General features: G+C 49.4%; 2 protein-coding genes across 2 annotated transcripts in view; both read left to right on the top strand.

Annotated features, from left to right (window-relative positions):
- Nucleotides 1–337: 337 nt before the first annotated feature.
- Nucleotides 338–14,150, top strand: Itih1 (inter-alpha-trypsin inhibitor heavy chain 1). The gene is made up of 22 exons (XM_013030733.1): nt 338–468; nt 718–738; nt 1,061–1,227; nt 1,678–1,782; nt 2,138–2,300; nt 2,919–3,032; nt 4,038–4,163; nt 4,246–4,362; nt 5,603–5,771; nt 5,862–5,987; nt 7,030–7,211; nt 7,485–7,670; nt 8,655–8,794; nt 9,853–10,007; nt 10,096–10,110; nt 10,456–10,476; nt 10,851–10,931; nt 11,072–11,185; nt 12,211–12,412; nt 12,932–13,104; nt 13,674–13,785; nt 13,948–14,150. The coding sequence occupies exons 1-22, from the start codon at nt 355–357 to the stop codon at nt 14,075–14,077; spliced, it is 2,733 nt and encodes a 910-aa protein (XP_012886187.1). The 5' UTR covers nt 338–354; the 3' UTR covers nt 14,078–14,150.
- A 2,722-nt stretch (nt 14,151–16,872) lies between these two features.
- Itih3 (inter-alpha-trypsin inhibitor heavy chain 3) overlaps nt 16,873–21,205 on the top strand; it is a 13,806-nt gene continuing 9,473 nt past the window's right edge. Inside the window, exons 1-8 of the mRNA XM_013030722.1 lie at nt 16,873–16,965; nt 17,534–17,554; nt 18,424–18,590; nt 18,667–18,771; nt 19,015–19,177; nt 19,701–19,814; nt 20,332–20,457; nt 20,942–21,058. Coding sequence (XP_012886176.1) covers nt 16,873–16,965; nt 17,534–17,554; nt 18,424–18,590; nt 18,667–18,771; nt 19,015–19,177; nt 19,701–19,814; nt 20,332–20,457; nt 20,942–21,058 — 906 coding nt within the window. The remainder of the gene's footprint in view (nt 16,966–17,533; nt 17,555–18,423; nt 18,591–18,666; nt 18,772–19,014; nt 19,178–19,700; nt 19,815–20,331; nt 20,458–20,941; nt 21,059–21,205) is intronic.

Raw genomic sequence — 21,205 nt, 5'->3', positions numbered from 1 at the left:
TGTGCAGTTCTTGGGGCTTGAACTTAGGGCTTGGGGACTGTCCCTGAGCTTTTTTGCCCAAGGCTGGTCCTCTACTACTTGTGCCACAGCTCTATGTCCAACTTTTGGGGGTGGTTAATTGGAGATAAAAGTCTCACAGATGCTCCTGCCCAGGCTGGCTTAAAACTATAGTCAGCCTCCTGAGTAGCTAGGACTATAGGTGTGAGCCACCAGTGCCTGGCTTCTTGCCCATTTTTTGATTCTTCTAATTGTGCTGTTTGCCTTCACTGTGTCTAATGTTTAATCCATGTTTTTCCAGCACAGTATTGAGTAATGGTCAGAGGGAAGTGACAGGACAGTGGGAGTCTGAAGACCATGGATGGTGCCATGGGGCTTCGAGTGCTGTTGTGCGTGTACCTGATGTCCCTCCTTGCCCTGCAAGCCATTCCCACTCTGGGCCTGGAGACTCGCAGGCCCAAGGGCAGTGAGGTACGTGGCTAAGTCCTCAGGGAAGAGACAGGAAGCTGTGCTTTGACAAGGCCCTGGAGAGACACAAGGCCTCTACTTCAGGGTCTTGGGCTATCTCCCATTGGCCAGACCACCCTTGGAAGAGGTGACCTCCAAGCAGCAGGGAGTGAGATTGGGGGGCAGAGGACTGAGGCTGTACCTCCTCCCTGAATAGATGGGCCACGGTCCCCAGCATTCCCACTCTCACTTAGTCCTGGCTTTGTTTTGCAGAAACGGCAGGCTGTGGACACAGTGAGTAAGATCTTGGCAAAAGGGTCTGTATGGGGCCCCAATTACAGGTTTGTTCTCTACCACCCCTCAGGAGTAAAAACCCTCTTATCAGTGCTGGTGGAGGTGGGCAGCTTCCAGCTCCCAGAAATGGGAGATCGTTTCCACCTTACCGTGTGTTCGACTGCACAATCTCAAGAAAATATATCCTTCTAGCAGGAGGTCTGTCCTGTTCTTCCTGCCTCTGGACATCCTGTATCAGAGCTGGGTGCAATGAGGTCTCTCACTGGTTCAGAGGCTCCTGTCCCAGGTTATATCACCTCTGTTTCTCCCCCTCTTATTTCAGACAGTCAATGGTGTGATCATCCGGAGTTTGAAAGTCAACTGTAAAGTCACCTCTCGCTTTGCCCACTATGTCATCACCAGCCAGGTGATCAACACTGCTAATGAAGCCAGAGAAGTGGCCTTCGATGTGGAAATCCCCAAGACCGCCTTCATCAGTGACTTTGCCATGTGTGTGTCCTGTGTGACTCCCAACCCCTCATTCCAGTGGTGTTCATTCACTAGAACCAGCCTAAGGCCAGAGAGGGCAGGCAGTGCAGGCCATTTCCTCACTTCTGGAAGGGCGATGGCCAGCCCTTGCTCTGAGGGGAGAGGGGAAAAAGCCCTTTAGGGCTAATCTTAGCTTCCACCTTAGAACGCAAAGTGAGGACTCTTGGGATCTTAGGCTCCAAGGAGCAAAGGCTAGCATCTGAGCCAGCCTCTGTGACTGTGGCTTTCCACTACACTGCTATGGGTCTCCTGGACAGTGGGCAGTGGAAGGTGAGTTGGGAGACACTCCTACAAGGGTTCACATGGACAGGGCCTCCTCAGGCTCTAGGCTCAGTACATCGCCAATATAATGGACCTATGTGGTCAAGGATTGGTCCCTCCCCTCCTGAGGAACTACTTCTTTCCCTGCAGCACAACAGATGGGAAGGCATTCATTGGGAACATAAAGGACAAAGTGACTGCATGGAAGCAGTACCGGAAAGCAGCCATCTTGGGAGAGAATGCTGGTCTTGTCAGGTAAACTCTGAGCCCTGCTGGGCTAGCTCCTGGTTGGCAAGGACAACCAGGACAGAGCAGAGGACTACCAGGTAGAAGGAAGAATGAGGAAAACACCTAATATGGGCACACTGGGCGAGGCTAGGTTGCCCTTGCTCTTTTCCCAGATCTGCCTCCAGGAAGAAGTGAGAAGTCATCTTTGATCCTTGACCTTGGGTGGCCAAGCTAAGCCAAGTGTGAGAGTTAAGGAACCTTGGGATCAGAATGGAAAAAAGAGAAATTGATTCTAAAGTCTATGTTTTAGTTGACAATGATTTGTATATCACTTGCTCTCTGTCTGCTTGTGGTTACCTGTTGCCTATTATGGCATGTCCAGGGCCTTAGGGAGAAACATGGAGCAGTTCACCATCCACATCACCATTGGTCCCCAGAGCAAGGCCATATTTCGGCTGACATATGAGGAAGTGCTGAAGAGAACACTTACACAGTACAACATTGACATCAAAGTCAAGCCCAAGCAGCTGGTGCAGCATTTTGAGGTGGGTTGCAGGCCCAATGCGGAACTTCTCTCTCTCTCTTTCTTTCCTTCTCTTTTTCTCTCCCCCTCCCTTCCTCCCCCTCCCTCCCCCCTCCCTTCCCCTCCTCACCATGTCTACCAACACTGGCTCAACATACACCACCTGCCAACCTAGGCCTGAGAACATAAGCAAGGGGACTGACACTCCAATATGGGCCCCATTGGAGCTCCCCAGATCTTGTAGGGGAGGGTACGCCCTCGATCCTATCACTCCTTCCTTGTTTCCGAGCCTTTGCTTATCTGCTAAATAGGGGTTCCTGCATTTCTCAGGACTAACAGACAGATCACCAAAGATATTAAATATTCAGGTCACTGGTAAGCCAAAAATTCCTGGGAATCCCTAGGGGCTGCAGCTATTGCTGGCACCTAAATAGTAGCAGAGTTGAGGGGTTTGGGTCTGCACATCTTCATGTGATAGACATTTTTGGACTGCCTATGATGATGTTCCAGGCCTCATGTTAAGGTCTGGATGGGCAATGCACACAACACAGTAGGTAGTCAGATCACATGTTGGCTCTTGGCTGAGTCTTGATGCTGTCCTAAATGAGGATTTGGTACCTAACTGGCTTCAATGGTACAGATTGATGTGGACATCTTTGAGCCCCAAGGGATCAGTAAGCTGGACGCTCAGGCCCCTTTCCTCTCCACGGAACTGGCAACTCAAACTATCAAGAAGTCTTTCTCCGGGAAAAAGGTAGGTGAGATGGCTGGGGATGGGATGTCCCTTAGGGATCGATCACTCATTAGGAATATTCAGGCTTAGCACCCTCACAATGGCTGCATGCTTCCCTCAGAATGAGAGTATTAGACTTTTCATCATTGTGACAAATCCCTGAGAGGAACAAGTTAAAGGAGGAAGAAATGCCCAAAGTTTCAGAGGTCTCAGTATACCATCATGGAGCTCTAGTGTTTATGTGCTATGGTGAGACAGAACCCCAGGGGGGAGCAAAGTTGCTCCCCTCCTGGCAGCCATGCAGCAGAGAGAAGACAGATGAAGGGAGTTGGGGAAAAATACTTTTTTTTTTGGTTGTGGGATTTGAACTCAGGGCCTGGGCACTGTCCCTGAGCCTCTTTGTGCTCAGGGCTAGCACTCTACCACTTGAGCCACAACACCACTTCCAGTTTTTGAGTGATTAATTGGATATAAGAGTCTTATGGAGGCTTTTCTGCCAGGGCTGGCTTTGAATTACGATCCTCAGATCTCAGCCTCCTGTGTAGCTAGGATTTCAGGTTTAAGTCACTGTCGTCTGGCTAGGGAAAAATACTATTCAAAAATGCATGCCCATGATCACCTTCCTCCAACTAGGCCCCACCTTTCATAGTTCTACCACCTTCCAAGAGCCTATTCAATCAATTTTGAATTCATCAGTTTTGAATTCATCTTGTTTGAGCCAATCATCTTCCCAAACCCTCTGAATACAGCCTACATTAGGGAATATGCCTTCACTGCACAGAACCATATAAGATGTAACAGCAAAAGAGTAAAGGAGGAAGATTTTATTTTGGCTGACAGTTTCGGAAGGGTTGGTATCCCAGAGTAGTACAATTTCCTACTTTACACAGCAATTTGGTAAAGTCTGTGTCCTGGGGTGAAGAGCTCCAGATCCACCATTCATGAGCTGCCCGATCTAGGTTGAATTACTGGCTTGCTTGAGCCTCAATTTCCTCCTTGCCTACCTCATACTTTCTATGGCTCTAGGGTCACGTACTCTTCCGCCCCACTGTGGGCCAGCAGCAGACCTGTCCCACATGTTCTACATCCTTGCTGAATGGGGACTTCAAGGTGACCTATGATGTCAATAGGGGCAAAGTCTGTGACCTCCTGGTAAGCCTAAGGTTCCTGGCCCAAGCCCCAGAACACAGGCAAGGAGTACTCGAGAAGATTCACTTGTTCGCTTCTGTTTCAGGTGGCCAATAACTACTTTGCCCACTTCTTTGCCCCACAAAATCTGACAAGCCTGAGCAAGAACCTGGTTTTTGTGATTGACATCAGTGACTCCATGGAAGGCCAGAAAGTGAAGCAGGTATACTACAGCCTTGAGCAGCTCATCTAGCAGACGCTTTTTGTCCTCCAGTGCTGGGGTTGAACCACCTAGTGCATGAGAGGCAAACACAATAGCACTGAGCTACATCCTCAGGCCCAGAAGAAGCTTCTTCTACCCCTTTAATTTTCTTAGAAACATAATTAATTTGGAGCCAGGCTGTCCTGTGAAGTGGCGATCTCCTTGTTACTGGAGGTGGTTGACATTGGAATCCTAACCATTGGAAATGCTATTGGGGGTAGAAAGACTCAAGGTGAAAGACCGGTCTAAACAACCTATTTGTCTGCCATAGTAGTTAGAACTTACGCTCTTCATTGAAAGCAGGGTGATTTATCTGGGAATCTCAATGGTTAGAGACTGTGGGATCAGCCATCACTTCCTCACTGTGAAACATGACTGAGTACATTCACTTCTCTACAGTGTGAAAACTAAGCCTAATAGTAGCCAAGGGCTCATGGAGTTTCCTGACAGAGAAGAAGAAACCTAGGCATAGCCAGGCTGCCAGTAGCTCACATCTGTAATCCTAGCTACTCAGGGAGCTGAGATCTGAGGGTTGTCTTTCAAAGGCAGCCCAGTCAGGAGACTCCTTGAAATTCTTATCTCCAATTAACCAGCAAAATGCCAGAACTAGAGCTGTGACTCAAGTGGTAGAGCCTTAGCCCTGAGCAAAAACATTCAGAGACAGAATTCAAGCCCTGTGTTCAAGCCCCAGTAATGGCACAGAAACAATAAGAAGCAGCAGCAACTTAAGCATGACAAGTAGTGCTGGGAGTAATTAAAGTTAGTCTGTGGGGAAGTGACTTGTAGCAGGGCCCAGCCTTCAGCATGTACTCGGAGTGTAGTGAAACCATGGCCTATAACCACTGAGATTCCCGCTAAATCACCCTGCCTCCAACCAAAAATATAAGTACTAAACCACTATGGCAGATAAACAGGATGTTTAGACCAGTGTTGGACTTCACCTTGAGTCTTTCTGTCCCCAATGGCATCTCCAGTGTCACCTTCAATGTCAACTTAGCCTCCAGTAACATTTAGTCATTTCTCCCATGCTGGCCCTTCATCCGCCAGGGCCAGCAGGATGCTCCTCTCTTAGGGTCTTCTGGATGTCCAGACTGTCCTCTGCTTTATGGATCTCTGAAATGGCTATCTGAAGTCGGCAGGAAGCACTATCCTGCAGTTATTCTGAAGTCATGCTGCTCCACTAACTGTCCTGTCCTTACAGACCAAAGAGGCACTCCTTAAAATCCTGGAGGACATACGGCCAGAAGACTACTTTGACCTGGTTCTCTTTGGGTCTCAAGTGAAATCATGGAAAGGTTCACTGGTGCAAGCATCGGAGGCCAATCTGCAAGCAGCTCGAGAATTTGTGAGGCGCTTCTTCCTGGCTGGGGGTAAGGATGAGTATCACAGGACACTGACATCACCCCTTTTTCCTTGGAACACGAGCGAGCATACATTGGTTTGATTAATTTCCGACACAGCTACCAACCTGAATGGAGGTTTGCTTCGGGGAATTGAGATTTTGAACAAAGCTCAGGAAAGCCTCCCAGAAGTCAGCAACCATGCCTTGATTCTCATCATGTTGACAGATGGGGAGCCCACTGAAGGTAGGCACCTCGTAGGCTGCCCTGGGAGGTGATCATGTGTTACCCGAGTGGTTAAGTTGACATTGGAAACCCAACCACTGCAGATGCCGGTAGGGTGAAAAGACTCAAGCTGAAGTCAAACGCTGATCTAAAAATACAATTCAGATCATAAAATCCATGGGAGTTTTAAAGCGTACCTCTGTCTTATGGGTTGGGAACTGGGGTTGTTTCTGCATGACATAGGGCTGAACAGGCTCCTGGAGGATCCACAGGATCTGTAAGTCAAGTTTAATCAACTATTTTCTTTTCTTTTTTGGGGGGGGGTCGGGTTGTGGGCCTGAGCTCTGGGCCTGGGCCCTGTCCTTCAGCTCTTCAAGGCTAGCACTCTACCACTTGAGCCACAGTACCACTTCCGGCCTTTTTTTTTCTGCTTATGTGGTGCTGAGGAATCGAACCCAGGGCCTCATGCATGCAAGGCAAGCACTCTACACTGAGCCACCTTTCCAACCCACTCAACTATTTTTTTAGTATCTACTTCATGCCAAACCTAGGATGAGGGATTGAGAAAAAAATACCAAGAGAATGAGATGTTTCTCTGCCCTCAAGAAGCACAGGGTTCACTGGGGAAGGAGACCCAACAACAGAGGCTCTGGCAAGGGCCCAGAAGGAAAAACATGCTACTGGGTTGTAAGACACCAAACAAGGGGCACTTCCCGGATGAGATCTGGGAGGAGGTAAGACAGTAGCTCTGACAGAGGGGGCAGCTAGAGACAAAGAAAGTGCTGCAGAGCCTGCCCTGGAATTATAGGGGGCATATATAGAATTGGGTAAAATGAGGATGGAAAGGTTGGCAGGGCCCCTCACAGACCACAACAAAGAGCCAGAATCAGATCTGTCTAGAATGAAGCCATATGGATGGGTGGAGTCTCTGAAGAGGTCTGTTTCCAGCTGTTGCCATGGACAATGTGAATAAGGGCTGGAGGAGGTCTGAGATGGGAGACTTGACCTCCCCAGACAGTGCTCTGCAAAGTCTCCAGTCCCCTGTCTGGATGTGTGGCTGCAGGGGAAACGGATCGTTCCCAGATCCTCAAGAACGTTCGCAACGCCATTCGGGGCAGGTTCCCGCTGTATAACCTGGGCTTTGGTCACAACCTGGACTTTAGCTTCCTGGACGTCATGTCCAGGGAGAACAACGGATGGGCCCAGAGAATCTATGAAGACCATGATGCCAGCCAGCAGCTACAGGTTTCTCCTTACCTCCCTTTATCTCTTACAGCATGCTATAGGGAGGGTGGTATTCCTGGCCATTTGGCCATTCACCTAGAGGAGAAGATAAAGCTCTGATGCAGAGTTCAAATCAGTTGTATGGCCTTGAGCCAGTTAATAACACTCTCTGGGCCTCAGAGTCTGCTCTGAGTGAACTCCTCTAAAATGGGGACCACAATACTCCATTTTGTTAGCCAACTTCCTAAGATACCAGGTACTCAGTACTGAGGCTTCTACCCCTTATTCCTGCAGGGTTTCTACAAGCAGGTAGCCAGCCCCCTGCTGACAGATGTGGAGCTGCAGTACCCTCAGGATGCCGTCGTGGCTCTGACCCAGCACCGACATAAGCAGTACTATGATGGCTCAGAGATTGTGGTAGCTGGACGTATTGCTGACAACAAACTGGGCAGTTTCAAGGCTGATGTGCGGGCCCATGGGGTAAGTGATGGGCAAAGTAGGGTGGGACAGGACAGAAAGCATTACAACTGTACTATTCTCTACTATATCCATTCCCAGAATCCTGGTTTTTTTCCCCCAGAATAATGTCCCCACCCCCACCATGCTACAACAGGTTAAGCCTAGAGCTGCATGGGCTGGAATGGGACCAACATAACCTTAGTTAGTAGCCATCCCTTGGTCCTAAATGGATCATGGTGTTACTCCTCATATCATTCCCCTCAGGGTATTTGAGAACAAGAGATCAAACTCTTGTTCTTACTTGACACCCACTTCCTGGACACTTCATGTATGCCAGGCTTGGTGCCATAGTGCAGTGTGTGCACATATGTTGTACAGTGTGTGTATAGACTCAAGACCACAGTGGGGTTAAGGGCTCAGAACCAGGACTTTGAGTGAGGAGAGCTGAGCCAGATCTTGTCTCTGGCTTGACCAAATGACTGGCCTCAGGCAAACAGGTCCTGCTCTCTGCATTTCTGTACCATGTGGCTAACTCTGCCCTCAAGTGTTGAGTGAGGTACATGCAATAATCCATATGATGCTCTGATAGTTCCTGGTGCATAGAATGAATACCTTGGGGGGAAAAGGACCCATTCATGTGCTATGGCAAGCTAAATGGCACCTGGTAGAACTTGGTGGGCATTTGGACAAATAGATAACAGTAGAAACAGCTGGGTGATTGATGGCTTTCCTAGAGACAGTAATTCCATGAAGGCAGGGCCTGGTCCTCCATTCCATAAGATCTGGATCTTCCAGGATTTAGGAGCCCAGCTCACAGGGCATAGTGGGCCAGCATCTGTAGATTGAATGAATGAATGAGGATGAGGAAAATGGGCTTGGAAAAGAAGTGATGCTGAAAATGCACTACAAAGACCAAGTAATACCGGGGCTCCTTAGAGCCTCAGACACAAGCCAAAATTATGCTCTTCATGGGGCATAGCCTTTTCTCCTTATCTCCAATCTCAGGGGGGACAAGAATTCAAGGCAACCTGCCTTGTGGATGAGGAAGAGATGAAGACGCTGCTCAAAGAACGTGGCCACATGTTGGAGAACCATGTGGAACGCCTCTGGGCATACCTCACTATCCAGGAGCTGCTGGCCAAACGGTAGGGTGTTGCCTATAGATGCCAGGAATGAGCACCTCAGAGTCCCTTATCCATGGGAGATGAACAGAAAGGGGTGATGATTCTGGGCCTTTGTGGTTGTGAGGGAATCGATTCTTCTGCTTTGCTCACAGAGTTCATAGGAACCAGTTGGTCAACAGCATGGATGGCATCCGCTGGGGAGAGGGCGACCTCCTATTTGCCCCTCTGAGCATCCATGGCAGAAGCTGCCATTTGCTGTAGGGATACTGCATCTTTTTCTTTTTGACTAGTCCTGGGGCTTGAACTCAGGGCCTAGGCACTGTCCCTGAGCTTCTTCTTTTGATCAAGGCTCTACCACTTGAGCCAGCACCATTTCCAGCCTTTTATGTTTATGTGATACTGAGGAATCGAACCCAGGGCTTCATGCATGCTGGGCAAGCACTCTACCACTAAGCCACATTCCCAGTCCGAGGAATACTCCATCTTAACATACTCATTTAGTTCTCCCAATGTGTGGAAAGATTCCTTATTGTCTCCCATTTAATGGAGAGCAATCTGCGGTTCAGAAAAGTTAGACTACTTATCCTAGATCTCACAGTTGTTATTTTTGCTGTGTATCTCTAAGATATACCTTCTCAACCCTGCCAAATCTCTGCAGACATTCATGAAAACTTGAGGACTCTGAGACTATTGCTGTTGAGCAGGGTACCTGGTTCAGTGCGTATCGAATGAGCAAGTGAGTAAGAATTGCATTGGTGGCTCATGCCTGTAATCCTAGCTACTCAGCAGGCTAGGATCTGAGGATCACAGTTCAAAGCCAGCCGAGGCAGGAAAGTCCATGAGACTCTTATCTCCAATTATCCACCAAAAAGCCAGAAGTGGAGAAGTGCTCAAGTGGTAGAGTGCCAGCCTTGAATACAAAAGCTAAGGAGCAGCAGCACTCAGGCTCTGAGTTCAAGCCCCAGTTCTAGCACACAAAAAAAAAAATAGAGAAAAAGAATTGATTGGAAGATGAGGGAAAATAAATTCATCTCTACCTGAGTTAAAGTCTTAGAGCAGTATCTGTCACACACACACAGGATGAACATGGAGGGGGAGGAGAAGGCCAACCTGTCGTCCCAGATCCTGAAGATGTCTCTTGCCTATCAGTTCGTGACCCCCTTGACCTCCATGACCATCAGGGGCATGACAGATGAGGATGGGCTGGAGCCTACCATTGACAAGCCCCCAGAGGGTATGGGCAGCAGGGGGTCTGCCGAGGGGAAGGATGTGGATCAAAAACCTTCTGGGCTTTAATTCTCTTCCTCTTTTCTCCCTTCCAGATTCTCAGCCCTTGGGTGAGTTTTAAATTATGCTGATTTAATATGGGGCTTCTGGTGGTCGTGCAGATAGCACATGCTCCAGAACCTAGGCACACAACTCCTCATTTCCATATCTGCCCTAACTCCTGTCCTTCCCACATTTCTTCCTTTCCGTTGCTTTGTGCTATGAGAGTCTTTGCACATCCTGACCCCTCCACCCTCTCCTTGGGCTTGGCTGGGTCCAAATGTGTCAGTGAGGGGGTCAGAGGCCCCCTGAGGAGACCCTCCAGGAACCAGTATATGGATGAGGCCATATGCCTTGTGGGTAAGAGAGGTGGGCAGGGAAGGTGCCACGGTAACACTGTGCTTTGTCTTCTACAGAGATGGTGGGACCCAGAAGGAGTAAGTGGCAGCCATCCTGGGAGCTCTCATGTTCACTCCTCTCTACTCACACTACTGGCCCTCCATACGAGCCCTCAGCCCTAACCCAAGCCCTGGATCACCACCAGTTCCAGCCCTTTTCCTTGCTGCCCTAGAAGTGTTTAGAACCATTCCATCACTAGGGCTTGTCCATCTGAACTTGGATCTCCATGGCAGGAGGCAGAGGGGACCAGTCAACCACACAGAACCAAATCTAAGGGGAAATTGAGAGCGTGTGATCCTCTATAGACCTTGACCCCTACTCCTGCAGCCGCAGGCCAGCTTACTGGGTACAAGGGCATCTCCAGAAAGGCCTAGCCACCTCCCTCTTCAATGCCATTCACTCTTACCCACAGCGTTCGTGCTGTCTGCATTACAGCCTTCTCCTACTAGTAACAGCCTCATTAGTTCTCATCTGCCAGACCAAGTGACAGGTGGTAAGTCCTTGGGAAGGGTTGAGGATGCCCCTGCTTGGCATCCACCTTGCCTGTCCCACTTGTCTCTGGGATCTGCCTCATTGAACACTTGCCCCCGCTGCACAATGCCTAATCTAATGGATTCCATGTTGTGCTCCCAGTGGACACTGATCCCCACTTCATCATCCATGTGCCCCAGAAAGAGGATGTCCTGTGCTTCAACATCAATGAGAAGCCTGGTGCGATCTTGAACCTAGTCCAGGACCCTGACACAGGTATGATGGTATCATGCCCTGTGCCAGACAGAGCAGAATAAGGCCTCTTTCACCTTCTATGTTCAGCCAAGGTCAGGACTATGGTGTAGTCTCCACTGCCCACTGTTTACTTTGCTGGGGTCCCCTTACCTTCTTCTCTGTGACCCAGGCTGCCCTTTTCAAGGCCCATCTAGTCTCATGAATGTGTGACTCATAGACATATCGGATCTACATTTAAGGGCCTCATAATTAGTTTAAAGCTCAGCTCTTGCTGTCTTTTTTTTTTTTTTTGGTACTGATTATGAGACTTGAACTCAGTGCCTGAGCACTATCCTTGAGCTTTTGTGCTCAAGTCTACCACTCTGCCACTTGAGCCACAGCTCTGCTTCTGGCTTTTTTAGTGATTAATTGGAGACAGACTTTCTGCCTGGGTGGACTTCAAACTATATTCCTCAGATCTCAGCCTCCTAAGTAGCTAGGATTACAGGCATGAATCACCAGAGGCTGGCTTTCCTTGCCATTTTAAAAGCGATTCTTATTTCCATCTACTAGAATGTAGTATTCTAGGGGTGTCCTGCCCCATCTTCCCTACTGCATGGCTGTGCAGAGCCTCAAAGTACAGCTCTTCAGGAGAGCCTGGAGCAAGGAAGACATCTCCTGCTCTCTCGCTATAGCCCATGTGAGACACGTCATGTTGGGAAAGTGAGGCTATGGATGTGGCTCTTGGTTGTTCCATGAAGAGACTTCAAACAAACAGTTCTAGCACTGTGAGTCTGCCCTGTGAGAAGGAGCAAGTCCCCTGTCCTGGCCTCAAAAAGTCTAGACCGCTGTCAAAGCTCAGAAGGGAGGGCTAAGTAGGGAATGTCTAGCGTATCCAGGAGAGGAGGATAGGGAGGCAGGAAGGAAAGAGAGCTGCTCTTGTGAGCAGGACCAGTTTTGAAGGTCAGGTACCCAATAGGGACCTCCCAGAAAATTGGCCCAGCATGAGCAAAGTAGTTCGGCTCCCTCCGCCTCCCCCAACTGGATGGATCTTCATTCTACCACAGGCTTCTCAGTGAATGGGCAGCTCATCAGCAGCAAGGTCAAAAGTGCTGGGCAGCATGAGAGCACCTACTTGGGGCGGCTAGGGATTGCAAACCCTGCAACAGATTTCCAGCTGGAAGTTACTCCTCAGAACATTACACTGAACCCCAGCTCTGGTGGGCCTGTGTTTTCCTGGAAGGACCAGGCTGCTCTGCGACAAGATGGGTAAGTAGGCCCAAGCAGGGAAGGGAGGTGGGAGAGGTGTGGCTTTGGTTAAAGCCCAAAGCTCCTAGTGCAAGCTCTGCTGTCTGAACCTATAAAATCCACATCCCCCAAGCAATGTCAGGGGGGTGATGCCCACGGGGCCTGTGCACACAAGTCAGAATCAGGGACCATCCCATCTCATTTTCTACGTTGATGGGCCTGCGTGCGCTCCCAGGACACCCTCACCCTGAATTCCACTGCGTCCCTACCACTCTTTTGCTCTTTTGGCATCTGTCCCCGTTTACCCTGTCCCCTGCTGTTCCTTCCTTTGTTCATTCATTTATTCAACAAATGCTGCTGAGCACCACTGCATGATTCTGAGCAGCAGAACCATGTGAAAGGGGTATAGGTAAGTAACACTCAGCCCTGTGGAGGTGAAGGCCTTCGAGGCAAGGTCCTAAGAGCTGTGTTGAGAGGATGAGCTGAACGGAAAGGGATGCAGTGCAGTTACTCAGACCTAATAACCACTTGGCCTTGCAGAATTGTGGTGACCATCAACAAGAAGAGAAACTTGATGGTGGCTGTGGATGACAGGGCCACCTTTGAGGTTGTCCTGCACCAGACGTGGAAGGGGAGTGCAGTCCATCAAGACTTCCTGGGCTTCTACGTGTTGGATAGTCACGGGATGTCAGCTCGGACACATGGGCTGCTGGGTATGGCTGGCCAGGAGGGCAGAGCTATGCATTTGAGTATTCATGAGTCTTCTGACAGTTATACAAGCCAATCTTTAACATAGTCTCCAAGACTCAGACCTCTGAAGATGAGCTGTCTTGATCTGAATCTTGCCCTCTACAAAACTGTGATCAAACATACAATAGAACAAAACCTCAGTGAGCTTGCAGGTGTGATGTGAGGAAAGGCTTGATTAGCAAGCAGAAGGGTTTGGTGGCTCCAGCACCTCGTGAGTGGAGTCGGGTATCAGCCACTCTGTTCCTGTGTGACCTCTCTGTTGGTCCTGCTCTCTAAGGGCACATGTACCTCTAACCTCTCTCCCAGCCAGATCCCTTTAGAACTGGATTTAAAAAAAAACAGGAGTTAGGACCACCTGGGACTATACCTGTTTCTCTACAGAAAGAATTAAGGTTGCTTTTGATGGATAGCAAGACTTCTCAGAAATAAGCCCTTGAGAAAAATTCAAACAATTTGCTCAGCTCCTCCAGGACAAGTACAAGGTAAGAAAAAGTCTCTAGCAGTAACTGTTGCCTGTGATCTCTCTTTTCAGGACAATTCTTCCATCCCTTTGAATTTGAAGTAACTGACATCCACCCAGGTTCTGACTCTACAAAGCCAAAGGCCACGCTGGTATTGAAGAACCGCTGGTTAACAGTTACCAAGTAAGTGGGCTATTCTTCAGCACTTCTGCCCCTGGCTGCTTTTTTGTTTCCTGTCCTTGGTTTGGGCCTTCCTGCAGGTATTACTATGGTGGGGGTGAGTTTAGTGGGAGTTGCAGCCTTACCAGGCCCAAGGAGTGATTCTAGCTGACTTGTTTGTTCCAGGGGCTTGCAAAAAGACTACAGCAAGGACTCCCGACATGGAGCGGAGGTGTCCTGTTGGTTTGTCCACAACAATGGAGCTGGACTGATAGATGGCATTTACACTGACTATATAGTCCCTGCTATCTTCTGAGCATCAGCTGGCATCCAGGAGCTCTCTTGAGACACTGCAGAGAAGGACACCATCCTGACCCACTATACCTCCCTGTCTGCACTGGTCCCTTGTGTTAAAGCATTCTGTAACTTCCATTAAAGAGAAGCTGTGTCTATCCCAGAGCTGGGTGGGTGCTTTAGGGGAGGGAGGATGTCAGGGAACAATCCAACACGTTGCCCTTCTGGGTTACTCTGGGATCAGAAGACACAGAAGTGAGAGGGCGACTCATCAGTCCTGCCCCACGTTCCCTGAAGCTGCCTGGTCTCCATGTCCTCTGTATAAAGCCCCCCTTGAAGGCCAGGGACCTGTGGGGTATCTGGCAATGGTGAAAGTCACAACTGATCCAAACTTTCCTAAAGTGCTTTCCTTGTATCCCCTAAATGTATGCTCCTTGCAGCCCTTTGGTATACTCTTACCAAGGCTGTTCACAGTGGAGGTATCCAAAGCCACTCAGCTTACCAGTGGCAGAACTGGGATTTGGACCCTTGCTGCTTGTCAAACTTCAATAATATGTGAATATTCCACTCCGCTGAAGGCGACTGGTTCAAGCTTGTTGGAACTCAGTTTTACATAACTTAAAATATGAAAATGCCTATTTCCAGGTAGACTTAGGGTCCAGAAAAGGTTCTACCAAACACAGGAGGCTGTCCTGTGGAAGTCAAAGCCTCTACTTCAGTCTCATTTCCCGACATTCAGGCTGGTACTTCCCAAAAGCAGAGAGACAGCCATTGCTCAAGCCTGGCATGTCAGGTGTCCAGGTTTCGTCACCCTTTGTCTCTTTACACTGATGTCTAGAACTGTTGGCCTTTGGACCTGGTGGAAATGCAACATCACAAAGTACAAGGCAATGGAGCCCATGGTTTTAGAAGCCATTTACACTTCATGTAAAAGGGGATGGGTCTCTAACCACAAAGAGTTTCTGCTTTTTCCTCTGCTGGCTTCTGTCCAGTATCCACTACAACTAAGGCCTCTGAGGACCCAGATAGGACAAGAACTGGTTTTGAAGGCCCAGATGAATAATATAAACACTGAGCTCAAAGGTTGTCCTGGGTCTAGGAACACAAAGCCCCTTAGCAGCAGGCAGTGGGAAGCCTCACCATCTAAAGCATCCCGGCCTTCTCCAGGAAGAATGTGGGCTACCAGATGGCTAAGCTGGTCTGGGCAATGCTTTGTCCAACGTGGGCCTCATTTTCTCCTCCTGTAGAATAAGTTCACCCTGAAGATATTTGAGTCCATGTAGTTCTAATTCTGCACAATGACTATAGTTCATTCCACATTCCTGAGCATCCCTCATAAGTAGTCACAGAATCCATATTTCAAGTTATTCCTAAATCTCCAAGTGTCTGGGAATGAAGCAATGGTTCAGATAAAAGAGGCAGGAAAAGCTCCACAGGCAGCCATGAGGCCATGAGGAGGAGCTATTGGACCACATGGCAGAATCAAAGCCCTTTCCTTGCCCCAGCCACCTAGTAGTAATCACAAGGAGGAAAAATGGCCATGTGAACCAGACGTTCCCAGAGATAGCAAAGAGGCCCAGCTGTAGTTCTGAGGGGTCTTCCCCCACTCCAGGTATTAGCACATCCTGGGCTTGGTCTCTGTTAGTATCCATTGGTAGCTCCTGCTACCAACGAACTCAGAACTCAGGAGGCCGTAGAACAGGTCCCATCCAGCTGGGCCTAGGCAGTTGCCTATCAACAGTGACATCTATCACTTCATTTTTGCTGACTTATCAACTCTATTATTGCTGTGTGGCTCTTGCCACTTCCAGCCATTAGGCCAAATCCTGTGGAAATACTGCCTTACAAGTCCTGCTTTCTACAACCAACTCTCTGAACATCTCAAGAGTTGGGCTGAGAGTTTTCAGCCCCACACACGGCACCATCCACAACCATGGGCATATCACAGCTGCTCAGAAGCCACCAAGAATTGACAGGGTCCAGATATGGCTCAGGAAGCCTCAATCCCTATTGGGAGGTACTTTTAATCATTAAGGTTTAGGTCCTTCTCTAAAGTTGCCACTGCCCTGGGCACTGGAGCACCATTGTTACTAGAAACATTTAGGGGAATTACTCCCCAAGAGGCCGAGGCCTGGGAGCACAGAGGGAGCTCTGGGAGTGACGTGGTATTGCCTCCAGGAGCTCTAGGTCTAAAAGAGTCCGTCAGACCTGAGGACAGAAAGCTCAACATAACGTAATGACCAGGTAGGCTGACAGAGGAAGGACGAGGTGCCACATGTAGCCAGAGGAGAATAAACCCAGAAAAAAAGCAAGTTGGAGCCAAAACCCAGAGAGAGCTGGGCTGCAGGACTTGCTCATGGAGCCCTGCCAGCTCTAGCAAGGTAATGAGGATGAGGCTCAACCATGAGCAAAAGATCCAACCTGAAGATGAGGGTCTAGCTCTGTGCCCTGGATACCTTTAGTAGGCGGGGGCGGGGCTGTGATCTAGGGGCAAGAGGCAATGATGCAGAGATGCCTTTCACTCTAAATGCAACTCACATCCAACTCACAACCCCTACCCCCACCAGGGAGGCCCAGGGTCCACTTGTTGGCATAGTTTCTACTTTCCTCCATGTCCCTGGCCTGTCAGGAGTGAAGCCTCAACATTGTTAATACTCACAGGGTCTTCTCCATACACACATACCCAGGCTGTTATTCTACCTCCACTCAGCTTCCCACCTCCACTGCTCCAGCCCCATGCTGCAGGTCATTGACCCTGCTTGGAAAACACTGGGCTGGCTCATATAAGGAGAGTGAGCCAGGCCTCTGTGTTCAGCAATGGCGTTAGCTTTGTGGTCCTGTCTCGCGTTGGCTCTGCTACCTAGTTTGGCAGCCTCCAGCTTTCCAAGAAGTCCCTTCCGGCTACTTGGGGTAAGTCTGTCCCCCACTCTGCTATCAGGAACCTGGGGGTAAATGGGCAGAAGGCACCCATCTGGGCAAGTCCTCTGAGTGGGGTGAAGGCAGACTAAGACCTATACTATACCTTCTAAGACCTCCTGGACCCCAGTTTTCTCCATCTATCCAATTGTTTCACCATGAATTTCTTGCCTCACTGAGGGCTATGAAGGTTCAAGTCTCAGACAGGTGCAGAGGCCTCTATAAAATGTGGAGCTGAGTCATTATGGTAGTGGGGGGTAGGGATATTCTAGAAGTCTAAGGGTACAAGGAAATTCAGAAGGAGAAGGGGTTTGTAAGTCATGGAGAGAGCTCTGAGTCTTATTTTTCCTGCCTTAATTCCTGCGTAACCTGGAGACCTGACCAACTGGACCACAGTGTCCCCAATTATTCAGAGTCTTTCCTACTCTGACATGTGTCTGGAGACCCCTAGAAGTATATGGCAAGGCCCCTCACTCTGAGTTCTGGCCGCAGCCCAGAACCCACTCTCAGGTTATACTGGCCTTGCTGGCCGCTTGAACTCTGTTTTTCTTTGTTTTTGCAGAAACGGAGCCTCCCGGAAGGGGTGAGAACTTTCACTGGAGTCCGGGCCAAGGGAGTAGGGGAAAATGAAGATGGTTACCTAATCACTAAACATGGGAGCCATAATGGCAGGTGTCCCACAACTGCCAGGCCCCATGGCCTGCCAGACTCTCCTATGACACAAGATCCACAGGAAAGAGCACCATGAAATCACGTAGGAAGTAGCTCAGGAGTGCTCCCATCAGTCATCCTTACTTTCCACAACACTGGCCAAGTACCAGCAGGTATTTGGCCCTGTGTGCGAAGCTAAGAACACAATGAAGCGCCCCCTGTCACTACCCCTGCTTAACCTAGTTGTCTCTATCATCCCTGTTGGATACAGACTCCAGAGGTGTCCAAAGACTCCCTTTGGCTCAAGAAGTACTTGTCTCTTGTAGGACAGTGACAAAGGACAAAGGAAGTAGCTGAGTAGGTAGGGAAAGAGGTTGTGGCAAGAACGATGCCCAGGAAGAGCTGGGCAAGGCCTTGGGCCTGGCTAGAGCTCAGGCTGAAGAAACAGGACTTTCCTGGAGGATCTTGGAGCTGAGGAAGATTGTTCTGGGGACTATGTGGGAATGGTGGGAGGGCTTTACTTGGGAGAGGGGTCAGGATCAGATCCAGGCTTTTTATGATATATCATTGGCTGCAGCTATGTATAAGCATATTCATGTTGAGGAGGCAGAATAAACATCAGGAGCAATGTTGGAGATCATCGGAATTTGGGAACTGGGGACATTGCCCAGGCTTCTAATATAAGTGACCAGGAGGTCCAAGGGACCCTGACTTCAGAACTTGTCAGGTTGGAGAGCTGGCTGTCCAGGATCAGAGTCCAGCTGGTCACCACCCAATGATCCCTGCCCACCTCTCTCACAGGTGGTTGATGACATTGAGATCTACAGTACTACGATCAGTTGCAAGGTGACCTCTCGCTTTGCTCACAATGTTGTCACCACAAGGGCTGTGAACCGTGCAGATAAAGCCAAAGAAGTTTCCTTTGATGTGGAGCTGCCCAAGACAGCCTTTATCACCAATTTCACCTTGTAGGTACCACCATAGCTACTGGCTCTGAGCTTGGGAGAGGAGGGCTGGCCCAATGTGACAAGTCTTTCCTTGCAGGACCATTGATGGTGTCACCTACCCTGGGAATGTCAAGGAGAAGGAAGCAGCCAAGAAGCAGTATGAAAAGGCTGTGTCCCAGGGAAAGACTGCTGGTTTGGTGAAGTAAGTGTAGACCTCAGGTCTGGTGGAGAACTCTGGGATGCAAAGATCTTCAGAGAGGCAAACAATAGCTGTTATGATTAACATAGCAAAATGGTTGCATTTTCTCATTTGGAAGTTGAGGCAACTGAGACTCGGAATGCTGAGGGAACTCCCTAACTATAGAACTAGAACTTGAACCCAGGGTTGAAGAAGGGTGAGTCCCTGCAGTCTTTGGGGGCAGACACTGACTTAAACACCATCCAGGGCCTCAGGGAGGAAGCTGGAGAAATTCACGGTCTCCGTTAATGTGGCAGCAGGCAGCAAAGTCACCTTTGAGCTAACCTATGAGGAGCTGCTGAAGAGGCACAAGGGCAAGTACGAGATGTTCCTCAAGATCCAGCCCAAGCAACTAGTCAAGCACTTTGAGGTAACCAGTCACTCCTGCCACTACTGCAGCCCTTGCTGAAACTGTAGAGGGGCCCAGGGAAGGACCTATGTCGCAGAGCTCAGAGCAAGGCCTGGGATCTAAAAGTTCTGGCCTTACCACTTCTTTGAGGAGGCTTGGGGGTGATTACAATGCCTTTAGCCACAGCACCTGGGGGCCAAGGACAGAAGGCTGAACTGGACTCAGCCGACCACTGGGCCCTTAGGGCACTACCATTAAAGTACCTCTAATGTTTTATAACTAAGTCATAGGCATTTTACCTCTGCCAAAGCTGCAAGGCAAAGGGAATGTTGTAATGGTTGAACGTAGGACACGTGGCAGATGGTGGCAACACTTTGGGAAGACTGTCTCTGTGGTCACTTTCCTAGTGGGGGGCAGCAGGCTTGGCCCCCAGCATTGTTCAAGGGGGTCCCTGAGTAATCATGAGCCCATATAGGTCTTTGTCCCAGAGCCTCTGAACTCTCACTGAGTGACAAAAACCTTCTCCTTGTTTTGACCTTTTCAGATTGATGCACACATCTTTGAACCTCAGGGTATTAGCACGCTGGATGCCACGGCCTCGTTCATCACCAATGACCTCCTGGGCAGTGCCCTCACCAAGTCTTTCTCAGGGAAAAAGGTGGTTTAGAGGCCTCAGGGACCTGGGGGTAGGGGGCAAGGGCATTGGCTGCAACAGGACAGGCTTACAGGTATGGGGCTGAGGGACTTAGGTTCCACCTGACACTTTTGAGTTTGGCCACCAGGGTCAGCAGTGAGGATGATGAAAACAGGGAATGCTGATGGCCTGGTAAAGGATTTAAAGGTCTTATACACTGTATAGGAAGGGACAGATAGAGCCCAGTAGATAGGGCAGAGGTTGCTGCTCCTGTTTATAAAGGAGACTGAACTCAGATCCAGACTGAGCTCCAGCATGGAGCACACACTAGAAGATCCTGATCATGCAGGATAAAAGATGTTCAGAAAGAGAGAACATGCTGAGCAGGTATGTCCACCAGGCTCTGACATCCTACGGCATAGTGGGCCTCCAGCTTCTGCCAGTTTCTGTGTACTTAAGCGCTCCTCAATGTGAGGACTCTCCAGGACTGTGTGCCAGTGGGCAGCCAAACTGAACACGGTCTCCAATCTCCATTCCTCAGGGCCATGTATCCTTCAAACCCAGCTTAGACCAACAACGCTCATGCCCATCTTGTACAGATTCCCTTCTCAATGGAGATTTCACCATCACCTATGATGTGAACAGAGAGTCTCCAGCCAATGTGCAGGTAACCACCAATGGTAAAGACAGCCAAATCACCACCATTAGTGGGAAGCAGGATGGTGTCTGAAGGGGCTACAGCTGTACCTTGTACTACCTTCCTCAATCTTCAACCCCAGCGGTTTCTCTACTTTTGCACAGCACCTCCTTGTGTGTTAAATAAATATCTAAGTCAGGCGCTGGTGGCTCCTACCTGTAATCCTAGCTACTCAGGAGGCTCAGACCTGAGGATCATGGTTTGAAACCAGTGAAGACAGAAAAGTCATGAGATGCTTATATCCAATTAACCAGCCAAAAGCCAGATGTGAAGGGTGGCTCAAGTGGTAGAAAGTCACTTGAGTGGAAAAAGCCAAGTGAGAGAGAGTAAAGCCCTGGGTTCAAGTCTCAGTATGGCACAAAATGAACGAATGAATGTGTGGCTTCTCCCTGAAAGAGCAGCCCACCTGGGGTTGCTAAAGAGACCATGGTCCCCATCTCCCCTCCCTTTGCAGGTGGTCAATGGCTACTTCGTGCACTTCTTTGCTCCTGAAGGCCTTCCAGTGGTGCCAAAGAATGTGGTCTTTGTGATTGATGTCAGTGGCTCCATGTATGGTCGAAAATTAACACAGGTAGCTTTGTGGGGGTTGGGGGCTGTGGGGAGGAGGGGATTTTCTTATTTTTTTAATTTATTTTTTGTCAGTTGTGGGGCTTGAACTCTGGGCCTGGGTGCTGTCCCTCAGCTCTTCAGCTCAAGGCTAGCACTCTACCACTTGAGC

This window comes from Dipodomys ordii, unplaced genomic scaffold (genome assembly GCF_000151885.1).
Source record: "Dipodomys ordii isolate 6190 unplaced genomic scaffold, Dord_2.0 Scaffold132, whole genome shotgun sequence".
NCBI lineage: Eukaryota > Metazoa > Chordata > Mammalia > Rodentia > Heteromyidae > Dipodomys > Dipodomys ordii.
The sequence above is the reverse complement of the archived record's forward strand: the minus strand, read 5'-3'. Positions and strand labels throughout refer to the sequence as shown.